The sequence below is a fragment of the Malus sylvestris genome, chromosome 5 (assembly GCF_916048215.2).
Source record: "Malus sylvestris chromosome 5, drMalSylv7.2, whole genome shotgun sequence".
Lineage (NCBI taxonomy): Eukaryota > Viridiplantae > Streptophyta > Magnoliopsida > Rosales > Rosaceae > Malus > Malus sylvestris.
The window spans coordinates 34,977,130-34,993,962 of NC_062264.1; the positions used below are offsets into that span (position 1 = coordinate 34,977,130).

Here is a 16,833-nt window from a genome sequence, read left to right on the forward strand (position 1 = left end):
GAAGGATAAGTGCAAGTGGGGAGAGGGACGAAGGAGGGAGACCACATCCCAAAGAGAAGAGAGAGAGAAGAGAGAGAGAGAGGGTGGTGGAGGAAGGTTGGGGGGACAGGGAAGGGTTTGGTGGCTGTCGAAGAGAAGAAGAAAAAGGGTTGGTGCGGGTGGAAGGGAAGGCCGGATCCCTTAGGCCATTTTTTATTTTTTTTTATTTTTTTAAATTTTGAATATTTAATTATTAAAAATATATTTTACTATTTTTTAATCTAGTTGGATCAGTGAGTGAGTCCCGTCTCTGGCCACGTTAGCATTTAACAGAAAAAGTAACAGAAAAACTGACGGAGGTCTGACATTGGCACAAATTCGTAAGATGAGGTATGACATTGTCATTTTTAAAAGATGAGGTATGAAAGTGTCATCAGACCAATAGTTGAGGTAGTTTTTAAAAATTTACCCAAAAATAAAAGTTGAAATAATGAACAATGTGAAAGTTTGTCACTAAGCAGCAACTCCAACAGGCACTGCTCCCTTGAGCCTGGAGGATCCATACAGAGTTTCTTCAAAACGGATAATCTCGTTCTTTGATCCATAAGCAACTTGAGTCCGATCATCAAGATTAACGATTAACTTATCGAGCACAGACCGGTGCCCGTCACTGCTGAACCCTCCAGCATTCTCAACCAACAACCCTAATGGAGCAACCTCAAACAACAGTCTTAGCTTAGCCTTGGTAGTTGGGGATATCACATTAGTGAAGATACCCTTCTCCTTTACAATAATCTGCAAACCAAAATTTTGTTAGTTTTTTAGAAGCAATATTTGCTTAATTACCACAAATTAATAGTGGATGTGTCACATTGACTAGGGTGATTGTGCTGTCTATGCACCAGAGTCCAAATCCTCCTCCACAATCTAGATTAGTGTAAAATAGAATATCGCATATTGTATGAAAAGAAAAAATAAACTAAACTCAAACATGGAAGCTGATGTTAATCGAGATAAGTGAAGACCTGGTTTACATCCGGAACCATTCCTCCAGTATATCTCAATGTGTACTTCTCTTTCACATAGTAGTCAATCAACTGGTAGATGAAAATTCAAGAAACATCCCAATCAGCAAAATATTTTTTACAGTCCTCTAAAACATCAGTAAAATAAAGTTAAAGGAAATAGGAAATGACCTTGCTGTAGTCAGGGTTGTCAAACGTAGCTCTCAGGTTTCCAGGGGAGAAGAGCTTTCCTTCACCAATTTCTGTGGTCTCCTTCACATGTTGCCATTTTCCTGACCAAAGCATTTATAGAGAACTATAAAAAATTGAGGCCCGTTTGATAACTATGTCGTATTAGATTTTCATTTTTGTATTATAGGTAGAGGAAAAGTTTGTAGGAAAAACCATACAGTAAGTTCAAAGTTTAAAATAGAAGTGAGCTGATCAAATTACTGTTTGAGAACAACTTTGTCCGGAATTTAATTCTATGACCGAAAACTAACCTTCGTCGAGAAGAAGGAACTCGTGGGTGCCGGGGAAGCCTTTAATAGCGAGAACATATGTCGTTCGAGGCCCGTAAATTCCCATTGCTGCAGCAACTTGATCTCTTCCTGTTATCCCAGTTAACTTATCTCCTGGCCACACCCCGAAAATTGTCCCCACTGTGAAGTTCGTGTCAACGATGCTGGATCCATCCAATGGATCAAAAGCAACGCTGAATCCACCTGTTTACGTTATTTTTAACTTGTAAGTAACCTTCTCAGACTCTCAGTCATCCCTTTTAATGTCTACGAAGTTCAGATATTGTGTGCTCAATATGAATATATGTAATTCGAAATAAGAGTAGCTGACCTTCAGCTGGGCCTCCCATGTCTTGGAGCTCAGGAACTTCTTCAGAACAAGCATATTTGCAGACATGTGAGTAAGTTAAGGCCTGCATGTTGAAACACGAAAATTGATTTTCACAGTATTCTCAAGTTCGGCTGCCCTGATATCATGTCAAGATTTCAGAGGGGTTGGGGTTTTATCAAAAAGCCTCGAAGCAATTAGTATAGGAGCCCTGCAATTTAAGTTTTATTTAATTTTGTTAGGTTTTCGACGCGGGGCTTTGCAATGTTTACATTCTTCAATATTTAACATGTGAATTGATTGGGGCATCAATCATATAGATCGAGTGTGACCTCGAAAAGAAGCTTATCAGCAAGCATATCCACAGCAAGCTGCTCATCTCCAAAAGAATTCACACATGCTGTTCCCCCACAAGATGCTGTCCTCACTTTAAATCCAATGGTCCTCAATGCTTCCCCCATTGATATCAACAACGTGATCAATTTCTTATCTGGGGTTGCCTTTGTTAAGAATTCTTCCTACAATCACAAATAAGTAAATTAAAAAATAATTCCTCTTAAAGCTCCAATTAAAAAATAACTCCTCTTAAAGCTAAAAAAAGAAAGAAAACCTTGCTGCCTAAACTGGTTTTAAGCACTTCTCTCTAGAGCCGCTTTTTAACTTATAGGAAATAACAATAACAAATCACAAAGTGCTTTGTCTTACCAAGCTATCACCAATTGCACATTTAGGAACAATTGAGTTGTTCTTTGTCTTCAAAACTTTTAGGGATGACTTTGGCACCAACCGCAATGATTCCCCAAATAGAGAGCTTGTTCTCAACACCTGCCATGCATACACACAAACCCTTCAATTAACTTCACTTACCATTTTCATTTGAGCGGCACGTCAAAAGAATGAATCTATGATATAGAAGTTGTATGCATCTGTTTTTTGACGAGACGATATTCTAATGAGAGATTCAAACTTGAGTGAAAGGCGATGGATATAATATCCTGACCAACTGGCTTAACTCACGTCTGGATAAAAGTTACTTGTATGAACATGCCAAAATATGTGCATGCATTTATGTATGTCTATTAAATTAATTAATGGCTGAAAACTCCAAACTATTAATACCTTGGAATTGAAGGATGGAGAGATGGAAGCAGGAGAGAAAAGAGAGATTGAATGCTGAGATGAAACATTATTCCGCACTGGGAAGGCTCCCATGGCATAGTATGCAACACTGGTCTCCATATTTGAATATTGAGCTTCAAATCAAGCAAGTCTACCGCTACCAGTATGCTTTCTTTGTTCAAAGGTTCTTCCTTTGGGATTGGAAACTTGGAAGAATGAGTTGGGGTTGTAGATATACAACCAGCTAATGAGGTTTAGCCACGTGGCACGTGCTAGGTTTTATAAGCTGAGAAAGTGGCATGGGGTGAAGTTAATTAGCATCACTCAAATATCTGTGGCTATGCTATGGTCCCCATGAAGGGATATGGTTGAGACTTGAGATCCCGCTTACAAGAAATGTACAACTGCATGGAAGCTTCACTATTCATTTTGTTTGTGTGCTTCCTAGTTGATGGAATAATTACATAGGAGTACGATGACTTAGTCAGTTAAGAGCATTCACTTTTGTCCTCGAGATCTCAAGTTTAATTCTCACTTCCCTACTATCGCTCAGATCAAAGAAGAAAACAAAATAGTTTAGACATATCCTCATTGAATCATTGGCTCTAGATAGTGAATGAATGAATCATTGGAACATTAATTAAGATCTAAATGCTAGGATAATAAGTTAGTCTAAATTCACATTAGATATGATATTCCAATAACATTTCAACCTTCTACATCATTTTTCAGCAAGAGTTAATGAAAAATAGTGAGATGGATAAATTATAGAACTTCAAAATTTTAGGAGCTTTCACACCAACTTTGTTAATTAGAAACAGAAGAATATATTACACATGAATCCTAAATGGAAAGAACATATAGTGAATAATCTCGTATATTTGCCCGAATACAAAATTTTCAAGGCCGACAATGTCACTTGACAGTTAACGAAGTTTACTTTTCTTGGTTTTCGGCTTTTTAGCCTTCTTTTGCTGCTTATACTCTTCATATAGCTGAATGGACGTAGTAGTACTATCTAGTTTAGCCCTCAAACTCTGATTCTCCTTAATGTCACGAAGAAGCGCAAAATGAGCAGAAAGTTTCTTTCTCACATCATCTTCATCAATTGGACTCGTATCTGCAGACGGTTCTATCCCCGCTAATAAAGAAGACCCACTTCCTCTTTTTCTCTTGTTAGTTGATTTTTTTATGTCGTTCGGTGGGTTGAAAGACTCCGGCCTCTCCAAGGAATAGTCCATGAAAGCTTGTTGAGGAGAGATGGTAGAGAGATAAACCTGGTTATGAGCAGTGTTCATGGTTGATATACTTGAAGCCATATTTGAGATTGCTGGATGATAATGCTGGGAGAGAAGATTGAGCTCCCAAAGAACTGAAGCAAGAGCGCCACTTAAGTTGGGGTCTGAAACATCTGGGTGATATTTCTGTGCATCGGGAGGGAGAGATTGCAGAAGTGTTAGATCAATCAATATAACGAGATTGTTAGCGTAATAATTCTATATGTACCAAACCAAAAGCACATATAATAAAAATCATTTATAAATAAAAAGAAATCATGATATGAATCACTTTAATGAAGACTGCTTTTCAAATTAATCATTTGAATGAAAGTTTTGGCCTCTATACCGTGGATTAGAATTTAGATAAAAGCTATGTTGAATAACAGACAAATCTTGGCTCCAATTTATTAAATAGCATGAAACATGATTAACAGACAAACAAGAGTAGCATGATTGCTTACTGCGATGGAACCGGACACTGAGCCACCTCCAGCATCATTTTCTAAGAGATTCCGGCACTTGACATTCTTCAGAAGAAGATGTTTTAAAGTAACCAAAGCTGCAAAAGATTCAGATGGCAACATGGATAAGCAATCCATAACAAGGCATTGATAGCTTCGTTGCTTAACAATAACATACCAGCCATGGACTCTGCAGATCCCGAACATAATGAGAATGTAGCCAAACGCTTCACAAATGCAGCTGCCTTCTGCATGTCATGTTGTCTATCATCACACAGCATCATCTTCAGAGCTTCAGCTAATACTTCGCCCTGATCTCTGTTTCCATAAATACATACAGTAGATAAGATGTTTAGTCATTACAACGATAAAACATAAACCACACAGAAACCCAGAAAAGGGGTGTGTGTGTGTGTGTGTGTGTGTGTGTGTGAGAGAGAGAGAGAGAGAGAGAGAGACAGTGAGTGTGTGTAAATTTGACCTAGAAAGCATGCACTTATACTAGTGTCTAAGATGAAAATCAATAAACTATCATGGGAAACAAGCTTATCACAACACATATTTTCAGTAGAAAGATGCAAACTAAGTTCCAGAACTCCAGCATGTATGGGTGTAGGAATCTGGGGATGTTTATGTACTTCATCGAAAATGTGCAAAGATACCAATTAGATGCCACAGCAGGTAGAGAAATGTTTTACCATAGCAAATTCTGGGATTTTAATTTGGTACATACCTTCCAGGCCTATATTCAAGTATAATATTGTAAAGCTGGACAAAGAAGTCTTGAAGATCAACATTTAAGGCATCGAGATTGCTCCTCATCACTTTAAATGCAACAATGCAGCAATGGAGGCGTTCAGATACAGTCAAACATTTTGAAGTATTCTCAGAATCACTACAAGCAGAAGCTAGCTTTTTCAGATAGTTTATAAGATCCCCCATGAAATCCAAGTCAATTAGGTGCGAGAACTTTCCTAGTCCTTTCAGACATGGAGCAAGTAAAGGGTGGGGCTCAGCTGCACCAGTTGATGAACCAGCATTTGCTTCAGATCTGAGTGGATACGAAAGGGAAATTGATCAATTCATTTGAAATTCGAAATATAGAGGAAGAAAAAATTCATCAACTACCCAAAAGCAAATTATAAATGCTTGCCACCTTCAATCAAGCCATATCTATAATAGACTCAAAAACTGAATATGCCTCCAATTTCAAACATCACTCTCAAAGCAACCATTACTGCTTGTGAATATCTAGTTCGTCAAAATAAAGCACAGGCATTCAGATTTCAGAGTATTCATAAAGAAGCTCACTCGAGATTATGCCATCTACAAATTAACATGGAAGAACATTCATGTTTACCAAAAGGTAAAAACAATATACGGATCAACAATAACTAAATTTCTTTAACAATAAATAGATTCAAAATAATAGCATTTTTAATGACAAGGTAGAGGAGATGGATCTTCTGAAGGACAGAATCGGATACCTAGCTCCTTAATAGTCGGATAAGCACTTAAGGCGTATACATTTCAAAATCACCTTCATTGACTGGGAGTTTTATATTAAATGCAACTTATTTCTTGTCAAGGAAATGCTGTCGGTTATGCTAAGATACATTTCAAAATCACCTTCATACAGTATGAGCAATCTGCTATTTCTTGCTCTAGTTTGTCTTTTAAGCTAAATTAAACTCGGATATTTCATAATGAAAGTTAGTAGAATCACAATGCGTTAACCAACCTGGCAGCTGATTGCATTGTATGTTTCAATATACGAAAATATATTTCAAATACAGCAGAAAGTGTCTCTGTCTGCATTCCTCTCTGCTCCATAACATCTGGGGCAAAAGCAACAGCCTTGTAATCGGCAACAACCTATGTACAACATTACAAACGTCAACATGTTGAGGAGAAAAAAAAAACAAGCACAATCAAGAAGTCAATGGATTTTTCAAACAAATAAAACACCTCCTCTCTAGTCTTCGCCAATAATTCTTGCCTGCTCCGTTTCTTTTCATTTTCCTTCCGTTGACGAGCCTCCTCATAATGCTTCTTTTTCTTACTTTTCTTGCTTTGGGGTTTAAATTTCTCATCTCTTGCAGCCCTCCCAAGATCCTCATCAAATGACAGAGACAAGAAAACCTGCACAGGTATTCAAAACAATAAGCATGGAGATTGACAATATGCATCATGTACAGGAGAAAAATAACCTGGGAAATGCTATCTACAGTTGCAAACGTAAAAAAGTAAAGCACTTATTAAACAAAACTCAATAAATCTGTCATCTAGCTGTCTGAACATGGAGTCCAAGAGTAGATGACAGCCATAACTATGGAACTATGGAACTAAGAACCATATCTTGAATCCATATAATCGCCAATTTTTTAAACATTTTCATGGCTAAGTTCAAGGCTTATTGTTATGAAACAACAGCATTGATCATATTTCCGTTTAGGTAAGGCAAAACAATCCAGAATTGAGTCAATCAGCCAAAAAAATTGGCTAAAACATAAACATAAATAACAAGTAGAAAAGTAATCGCATGCCTCCAATGAATCAGGGTGCAGTTGGCAATTCTGAGCTTTCACATGATTTGCAATTAAACGAACAGCCTCCACAGTAGCTTCACCATTATGTTTTCCCTCGTTTGTAAAAAGTGACTTTACAGTTGAACAACATAGTTTTCTGTTAACAAGTAGTTCAAGATTAGACAGATGTAAGGGTGAAAAAGAAATTTGGGTATGATTGTTGACACACTTAGCATATGAGTAAATAAGAGACATGCATCGACCCAGACATGAGCACAACATGTGTAGACTGGAATCAGCGACGAGGTATCTCAACTTCGTTATGAAAACCACAACACATCCATATATCTGAATCTTATTTATACGTACATATGTATATTTTTGCATTTAAATGTATCTTTACATGAGAAACATACCATAGTCATTATAATTATGAAATAAGAATTATATCTTTATATATATATATATTGACAAAAATGATTAATACCTTTACAATGAACTCTTATTATTAAGTGAATGAAGGTGTTTCAGCACCCATGCACTCTACAGCCAGAAATATCAGAAGTCCTTAACCAAGTCTACAAACCTTTATGATTTTTCAGATGAAAGTAAAATTGAAAATCTAAACAAAGAACTCGTTTCCACTCAAATCCTTTTCTTAATCCTAAAGTATAATAAATGCTTCTGATGCTCAATTTTAGAGCTCATTTGTGGATTCCAACTTTACAACACTCTTTTTCTAAATTCTTGTGTCAACCATCAAAGGCACCTTGTAAGTTTAATTACCCAAAGATCCAAAGTAAAGATAGAGCATAACCTTACAACGTCATCTGGGGAGCCTATGTTTCTGATAACAACACCTAACAAGCTCTCCCGGAAGTTGAAGTGAGGTGCTGCCTCAAGCAATGTACAGATACAGCGAAACGCTACATGCTGAAAAGAGGGCTGTTTTTCTAATGCTGCCAACTTCTGCAGGTATGCCTGAGAAAGTGCATCAAAGGAGAAAAAAATTAACATTATTCATAAGTACAACCAAACAAGTTATTCATAAGGATAACCAAACAAGTAATAGTTGCTACCATATGCTAACATCACAGAATATTAAACCAGTACACTTAAGCATACAATCAAGTTTCACTAGCTTAAACTAATCAGTATTGTATTTTGATCAAGGTGTAGCATATCCACGAGAAAATCAGAACTAAGAAATGAAACCATAACAATAATCAAATGCTAATTTTCCATTAAGACTCCATAGAAAATATTGCCAACCTTGTACACAGATAGCAGTGTTGATTCATAAAGCCGCATTTTCTTAACATCCTTTGAAACCTTCATTTCCAGCTCCTTCTCAGTAGGAAGCCTAATCCGGTATCTGCAATATATTAAAAAAATTAAGTTCCAATCCAAAATTGGAATACAGATAGAAAAGATATTGATCATGAGTAAGACAAGCACACTTGTTTGTGGGTAACAACTCGAGTTTCCATGCTTCAACACAGACATGGAGTGTCCAAAACATCAACAACCAGACATAGAGTACAAATATGTATTTTTAATTTCAAATATTAGTACATATTTATGTACATTCAATAAAACAATAATGTTCCAGTGAAGAAAAATATGAAAAGGAAAGAAAACAATAAAAATCAACATAGTAAACAAAAATATCAACCCTATATAAGTTTCTCAAGAGAAATCAATAAAATAACATTTGCTTTCCTTTGAGAGGCAGTTTTCCCCCAAGGACAAGGGAGTGTTAGAAATTGATAGGCACCAAATTTTATGCAAAAGAACATTTCAACAACTCATATCATATAAGATCAAATGTACACCATTGAACAGAGCAGTGGTCTTACCCAGGAATAATGTCTTTAAACACAGCCAACAAAGATAGGAGTCCAAGTTTCACCATTGCATGATTATTATCTTTACAAATTTGTAAAATCTCCTTCAAAGATTTTATATTGGACTCTGGATCAGAAAGCAGCGCCATTCCCAGCTCTGCAAGTTTATTCTTCTTACTTTCAAATGCTTCTTCAGCTGTAAGATCTTGTTTAACCTCAGCCTGAATGAAGAAGAAAGGTTACTTTGAGTGGAACACATAAAAGAAGCTGAAGAGAATCAATTATGTCCTCCATAACACATTATAAGATGGAGTCTGGACCTTATATTCAAAATAATCAGATATGAGTAATAAACAAATAACTGCACTCACTATTACCAACTCTAGTCCTTCAAGGCTGACAATTTAGAAATTGCAGGATTGCACATGTTATATAAACAGTTTGTAACTTCTTTCTTTCATGCCTCATTATTTATTCATTGAATGAAACTTGAAATTTGAGTACATATTAGATGATCATGTAGAAACTATATAGAAATTGGTAAATGGACAATCCTGGTAGATGTACATCATCACTTTGTCACACACGAGATTATCTGGATTAATGTCACAGATTGTAACATAAACTTGCAGAGCATCACCATTTCTTGGGAGCTGGGATGTAATTCCTCTTTTCTTTTGAAATATAAGTTCTACTCTTTCAGATTATTCATTTAACAATAGATTATCAAGACAGTAGATGACATACGTATCTATACAATTATTAAGAGAACCCTCCTTGTCAACTTTTTGCCCCTTTTTCCTATTTTGCCCTGACTTTTGATACACAATACTTACAATAATGAGGGCAAAATAGTAATTTTGTATCTTTTGAGAAAATGACAATCATATCCCTATTTTTCCTATTTTACCCTCATTTTTTATACACAATATTTACATGAGGAGGACAAAACAGTAATTATATAATCTTAAGATAAAATATGCATTTACTAAGAGAAATTGTCCCACCATCATTTTTTTCATACTTTTTTTAAAATTTTAAAAACTAATCACACTCCTTAATAAAAAAACAAAAAATAAAATGAAATTGTTCATACACACAAAGTGTGTGCTCATTGGCTAGTATCCTTAAAAAAAACATCAGGAACATAATAAAAGAATAGCTAGTCCAATCAGATGATACCAGCACTGCTTCTTGCGGAGTTTGTTCGACTTCAGGTTCAGCATCCTTTCCTTGTTTTTTCGCCTCTTTCTTACTTTTCTTGAGCTTTGCCCTCCTTTCAGCCTTTGTCAGCTTAACTATCCCTTTATCTGCAGCGCCACCGGTTTCCTCTTCAGTGGGATCATTCTCGGATGCTTTTGGTGTCTTTGCTGCTGCACCATGAATTTAAACAATTCACACTCAGTGTACATCCAAACACCGTCCAAAGACAAGTCCCCCACTTCCCATTTCCCAAACTCGAAAAGGAAGATAACAATAACAAACCTGTTCGATAGTAGAGTTGTCCATCTAAGGTTTTAACAGGAAGAGCATCTACACGATCAACTTGAAGCTCAGTATCCTCCTCTTTTTCCTTCTGCAAGGATTTCCTTTTTAAGCGCTTTTCATAAAAAGCTTCCAAAGCATCCTCCTTCACATCGGCAACCCGGGTAACATGCCTTTGTATAAACACCATTGTTGATTAGATATTATAACAAAAGAAAATTTTGAAATCAAGACAGAAGAATCAACAGAATGTAAACCACAAACAGCCTTCACTTGCAAATACAAAAAGATTGACATATCTCCAACTGAAAAAAAAGAAGTCCATTTTTTCAATCATTCACGTTGAAGTTAAAACCCATTTTGGAATTGAAATATGCTACAATTGTAAAGCTCCACTTCAGAAAACCAACAGAAGAAAACGAATTCACCGGGTTATTTCCTAATTCAAATGACCAAATTAACAACGAAAAGAACACATTTTTTCGCTACGAACAAAAATGGATTTAAAATTTGAAAAATATACACCCAGTCAATGAAATTTTATATAATATAACACCCTAAATTTAACAAAATAATTCATCATCATAAGAAAATTAAGATAAAAACCCATTAAATAAGATGAAAGGAACGAACTTGGTAATGGATTGAGTGTCCAAGGTGGAGAGGAAGCCAGCGTATTCTTTGTTCTTATCGACGAAGTCCTTGTCCTCGTCGGAGATTTCAATTTCGTCCTCTGAGACCTCCGGTGGGAGGTCAGGAGGTAGAATGATCTTCTGCTTTTGCTTCCTCTTCGCCCCCATTCTGTACGTTAAACCCTAGCTGCCTGCTTCTGGTCAATGATTTTGGGGATTAGGGTTTTGTGTTTGTTAGTAGGGTTTTAGACATAGTCTCAGAGATGGCGAAGGTTGAAGGTGAAATCTCAACTTTTTAATGGGCCCAATTTTGTACTTATTGGCCCACGAGTCATAGCTTGAGCCCACTAAAAATGGTCCATGCGAATTCTAGTCCATTTGAAGAGATGGGCTTTTAGATTGCAGTGTATGTGACAAACAGCACAATCTTAGGTGATTATGTTAAGTGAGAAATAGAGAGATAAAAGAGAATAAAATTTCTCTTTAAACCTCTTCCTACACCCAAAATCCCAATCCACTCTGGTATAAAACTGAAAAACAGAAAGCAAAATCAAAAAGTCGTTCCGCACTCACCGTCATCTTCCACCTCAAACCCCACCAGCGAAGATGTTCTAAAGACTTTCTTAGTTTGTTTAACAGACATCATTAATGAGATTCGAATTCAAAACCTAATATGACATAGTAAAGACGATGTACAACCTTTAACGGCATATACTATATTGTCGGTATATACAACAAAATATTTTGATACTAATTAATTTATAAATTACACATAGGCTCCAAAGTTGTTTGCAATTTGTATGTAAGTAAGACATGTTGTTCATCTCTGCGACTTAGTACTGAACCTTTGACTTGCCCATTTCTCTGGGTTGCCCACACAAGAAGGTTTGTGTTGTGGTCCATTTCTTCATTCATTTTTATTTAATGTTGTGTTTTGACCTTTCAACTCCTTCCCCCACCCCCCTCCTCCCCCTTTTTTTATAGGTTATAACCATAAATTCCAAAGTTTCATTAATGTGGAAGATTTATTTAGTTGAGCTAATCCAATAATTATGATGGTGACACAGCAAAAGCGTATTATTCAATCCGAGAAATGCCTCAAAACAGGACTATTTATGAATTATCTGTCATTACATGTTTTTAACACAATATTTTACAATGTTAGCATGAAAATTGACGTTAAACTATGAGGGGTCAGAGAGTTCAATGAAAATCTCACTTTGAAAAAGTCTTTCTTACTTTTTTTCAATTCAAAATAATGTGATAAAAATAAATTAATAGTGAACCTGATACATCAATGGTGCGATAAAAGTTGGTTATGGAGTTCTGATGTGTAGCCTCACTCTCCTAATCCTCTAACCCTAACGCCCAAGTCACCACCAATTCACTAGTTTTCTAGTTCGTTGTTGATTCGGATTGTAACCTACTTCAGGCAAAAGATATCGAACTAGGACAAGATTCAACCATTAAATTAAACACTTGTCATGTCCACCAACACATATTGATCTCAAATCGATAAAACACAACAAATTTATACCATAACAAGATTATAGAACTTGCCTATATACAAACTACAACTTAAAACTCATACGTCGCTTCTAAATTACTAGAAAGAAAAGAAAAAAAGAAGAAAAAAAACTATATGAGGGTTTTGACGGTTTTATATTAATAATTTTTTACTTCGTATGCATACGTGAGCTTTCTTTTAATTTAATATTTTTTGTAATGTTCACTAACCAAATTTTAAAGAGAATATTTTTGCTCATCACCCTCAAGTGATGAACACAAATATCAAAGTGTCAACTCACTCAATGTTAATAAGTAGGGTGATCAATACCACCATTTGGAGAGATTTTTCAGTGTGCCCTGAACATGAGCACATATGACATATGTCGTTATACAAATTGAGGGACACTTGAAAAAAAAAAATTTCCTCCACTTGTACAATAATAGATGGCATACCACCTGTGTTTCAGACACAATGAAAAATCTCTGCACCACTTTTAGTTATATTATTTTTCACTTGTAAGTAAAAAATTTTAAGTTAGATTAAATTACAAGACTCAAACATGAAGTTGAATATGGATAAACATTCTAACCAAGGTCTTAAATGCCGATAATATCGGCGAAATATCGCCGATATTATCGGTTTTTTGCGTTACTGATATTTTAATAGGTATCTAATTAGTTTTCGTCAAAATATCGTGATATTATCAATATTATCGATAATATCGCTCTCTCTCCGTCGTCGGAACGGCAGCCGAGTTTCGTTGTCACAGCTGCCAAGATCTGCGCCTCTCTCTGCCAAGATCTGCACCTCTCACAGGTGGTGATGGTGCTCGCCGGAGTGTGCGCCACTGTGGTGGAGGTCATGGTGGGGTGGGTGTGGTGTGTCTCCCCTCCGCTCGCTCGCTCCCTGTCTGTTCTTTCTGCGGTGGTGAACGAAGGGCAGTGCAACAGATCGAACTAATTTGAGCTTCACACTAACACGGAGAGAGAGATCCGAGACTTACCTAACCGGAAAATCAAAGAAGACTCGCCGGAAAGTTATGGGCTCCGCCATTCTTGCAGAGGCGGGAGAGAGAAGACTGATGATGTGTGTGTGATGATGGTGGTGTCCTCGATCTGCTCGAGTCGAGCAGATGGTGCTGCTGCGTGTGTGTGTGTGGTCACGGCAAGAAAGGGAGAGAGGTAAGAGGGTTTCGAGAGAGAGAGTCGAAGTGAGTGAGAAGGAAATGGGGTCTCGGGGTAGGGGAGAGACCCACGTAGTGGGTTCTTTGTATTTTAAAAAGTTGTGGTCATGTTTTAATTATGAAAACCCACGTAGTGGGTTCTTTATATTTCAAAAAGTTGTCCAAGTTTGAGATCCACCCACACTACGCGGGTGTCTTATAATTTTAAAAGTTTGAGATATATTTTAAATATATAAAAAGGTTATATAAATTTAAATTATGAATTATTTAGTTGAAAGGCAGGAGAAAACAAAAGAAAATAAGAAAGAAAAAAAAAACACCAAGGGGATTTAAACCCCTCCCTTTGTCAACCACACACCTAGACCTTATCCAACTCGCTATAGATATGTTTGTAATTACATATTCAGCCTGTAATATTTATATGGTTGTTAAGATGTCTGCAAGGCTTGCAAGCTAATATTTATTATCTAGGAAAAAATTCTATATTTAAAAAAACACCAAGGGGATTCGAACCCCTCCCATTTTACTCCTTCAACACCTTGACCATCATATCACTTATGTTTTTGTGAAAATATGCTAAAATACACTTACTCTACACATAGAGATGACGAAGATAATGAAAATTTTGAACCTCATAGGAACTCTATGTGGTACTAAGTCACTCATGTATCTTACCATGCAATGTATAAAGTGTAAAATATTGTACTAATTCATTATATATAAATTATTATGCTGTGTTTAAACTTCTTTCATTAATTACTACATATTTTCTACACTCACAATGTTTGTCAGCTCGCTATATAATCAACTCACAATGTTTGTCAGCTCGCAATGTTTGTCAGCTCGCTATATAATCAACAAAAATAAAGGGATTAGCAAAGTTGCTAATCCCCGGCAACGGCGCCAAAATTTGATGCGAGAATTACTTGACACACAAATTAAACCCTCTTTTTGACAATTGTAGTATAGATGTAAGTAGGGTATCGTTCTAGGCCGGGGATTAGGAGGGATTGCTAATCTATTCTAAATTAATTTAAAAATATTAAACAAGACTCAAGGACACAAAACTAGGCTAAAAACTCTAATAACTCGAAACACACGTAGAATGACTCAAAATAATGGAAACAATCAAATTAAACACTAGGAACTGAAATGGACAGAAATTGAATTAAAAGACTAACAACAATGAAAACTAACTAAATAATATAATTTAATAATGGGGGGGTTTGGTTTTGATGAAAAGTAAATTAAACTTAAATAAATTACAGAATTGACAAAAACATGAAATTAAGGTGAAATGATAAGTGACGGATTAGCTAGAGGGTTCTTCTCCACACATGACACATATGCAACCTAAATTGATTTTCAGTTGTTCTTTCAATAAATTGTAAATCTCAACGCCCCAAATTAACCGTGAATTGCACTAATTAACCCTCAGTTTTTCCACAATGTTATTGGGTTGGATGATTGCATACGACAACCCAAAACATTCCATACAAGTTCCCTACATGAATTGCATAATAGAGATACAAGCAAGAATCATTAAGTTCTATGAAAAACATAAGCATTGACGAGGCACTCGTTACTATGATTTGCATGAAACTTATGCCAAGAATTTACTTAACGTGATTGTGACTAGCAACCTTCACTACTTGTGAATATAAGTTCATAACGATTACGTGAAAGTCACTTATATTCTAGCATCAAATTCATGCATGTAAATTAAGTATGCATCCTTAATCGACATACAAAAATAAGTTATAAATCAAGCAGTTAAGCAAATTAAATCACAACTCAGAAATCACAACTGAAGGTAATCAATTCATATTACAAATATATTCATGGCTTTGAATTAACCTCTAGCCAAAATAAATTTAGTTACACATTTTTATCAAATTAAATCAAAAGTAAAACATAAGTTTGGAAAGATTTAACCGAGAAGAATGGAGTGAAGCCTCTGCTTTGTGCTCTGCGCAGTCCTCTTCGTTCCTCGCCAGTCTGCCCGTGCCTTCTCATGCGCCAGTTTCTGTCAATCTCCCTCTCCTCACTGGTCTCACACGCTGCCCAAAAGGCAGCCTTCTTTCCTCTCTCCCGCGCCCAACAGCCTCTCGGTTTCTCTCCTTCTCACTTCTCACTGTCCCCACGTCCTGACATGCGCTTCCTGCGCTCCCCCCTTTCTGCGCAGTGCCAGTCTGCCCATTTCCTGCACTCAAAGCAGCCTGCTCTCCTCTGCGTGCTGCAAGTCTTTTTCAAAGCTGCAAGGGCAGCTCCCCTCTTCTCTCTCCGCACGTCTCTCTATTTTATTCTTTCTGTTTTCTTTTCTTCACACGCTGTCTTTCTTTTTATTCTTTTTTTCGCACTACCTCAGTGCTCTCCCGTCTGTTTCCACCTCTCTCACCTACTCTTATCTGCCCTCTCTGACCTCCTCTTTTCCTTGATGTCAATTAGCTTTTTTATCCTGAAAATCGATGAGTCAAAGTAAGTCCCCATTATTTAATTTTTCCAACTGAACTTGAAAGCAGGAAAGATAACGGACAGGCCATCCTCTTTATTTTCTGCCATTCACTTCCTTTGTTTTCTGTTTTTAGTCTCTTTATTCCTCTGTCAGTGCACTTTCATTATTTTTCTAATGGTCCACCCGTGTTTCACTTTTCTGTTTATTATTTAAAACTCATTTGTGCTATTTTTATTTTCTTTGCATAAAAGATCCTATAAACACAAAAATAACGTAAATAGCTCAAAAATATAAAGAACTAACCAAGAAAAGACGAGTGAATTTGAAGTAAAAATATATATAAATATGATCCGATCAAATACCCCCATACTTAGCTTTTGCTAGTCCTCGAGCAAAACAAAGAAAACATGAAAAAGTACTAACATGAAAAACATTAGCTTCCCTCTATGTGACCCTCATCGAATTTCATTCAAGAAAACAAATCATCAAGAACCATAGCTA

General features: G+C 36.3%; 2 protein-coding genes across 3 annotated transcripts; both read right to left on the bottom strand.

The window, feature by feature from the left end:
• Nucleotides 1-356: 356 nt before the first annotated feature.
• Nucleotides 357-3,191, bottom strand: LOC126623100 (sedoheptulose-1,7-bisphosphatase, chloroplastic-like). Its single transcript, XM_050291903.1, has 8 exons — nucleotides 2,952-3,191; nucleotides 2,538-2,657; nucleotides 2,165-2,350; nucleotides 1,836-1,917; nucleotides 1,487-1,708; nucleotides 1,176-1,276; nucleotides 1,005-1,076; nucleotides 357-774 (listed from the first exon to the last, which is right to left on the bottom strand). The coding sequence occupies exons 1-8, from the start codon at nucleotides 3,069-3,071 to the stop codon at nucleotides 493-495; spliced, it is 1,185 nt and encodes a 394-aa protein (XP_050147860.1). The 5' UTR covers nucleotides 3,072-3,191; the 3' UTR covers nucleotides 357-492.
• A 498-nt stretch (nucleotides 3,192-3,689) lies between these two features.
• Nucleotides 3,690-11,446, bottom strand: LOC126623099 (nucleolar complex-associated protein 3-like). Of its 2 annotated transcripts, none has more exons than XM_050291902.1 (13): nucleotides 11,186-11,446; nucleotides 10,553-10,725; nucleotides 10,250-10,437; nucleotides 9,080-9,288; nucleotides 8,493-8,595; nucleotides 8,038-8,201; nucleotides 7,239-7,377; nucleotides 6,661-6,834; nucleotides 6,434-6,567; nucleotides 5,426-5,743; nucleotides 4,871-5,010; nucleotides 4,693-4,790; nucleotides 3,690-4,375 (listed from the first exon to the last, which is right to left on the bottom strand). In XM_050291902.1, the coding sequence occupies exons 1-13, from the start codon at nucleotides 11,350-11,352 to the stop codon at nucleotides 3,878-3,880; spliced, it is 2,505 nt and encodes an 834-aa protein (XP_050147859.1). In that variant the 5' UTR covers nucleotides 11,353-11,446; the 3' UTR covers nucleotides 3,690-3,877. The 2 variants fall into 2 exon arrangements, with proteins under 2 accessions (XP_050147859.1, XP_050147858.1); XM_050291901.1 differs by having other exon boundaries at nucleotides 10,250-10,440.
• Nucleotides 11,447-16,833: the final 5,387 nt, after the last annotated feature.

Bases quoted from the DNA above. Each gene is read 5' to 3' on its own strand.
- LOC126623100 (XM_050291903.1), bottom strand. From the start codon at position 3,071: ATGGAGACCAGTGTTGCATACTATGCCATGGGAGCCTTCCCAGTGCGG. The intron at 2,351-2,537 runs GTAAGACAAAGC...TTGTGATTGTAG, and splicing joins GTGCAATTGGTGATAGCTTG to GAAGAATTCTTAACAAAGGC. The intron at 1,709-1,835 runs GTCAGCTACTCT...TAACGTAAACAG, and splicing joins CATGGGAGGCCCAGCTGAAG to GTGGATTCAGCGTTGCTTTT.
- LOC126623099 (XM_050291901.1), bottom strand. From the start codon at position 11,352: ATGGGGGCGAAGAGGAAGCAAAAGCAGAAGATCATTCTACCTCCTGAC. The intron at 10,441-10,552 runs GTTTGTTATTGT...TTCATGGTGCAG, and splicing joins ACAACTCTACTATCGAACAG to CAGCAAAGACACCAAAAGCA. The intron at 5,744-6,433 runs GTTGGTTAACGC...GTATCCACTCAG, and splicing joins ACAATGCAATCAGCTGCCAG to ATCTGAAGCAAATGCTGGTT.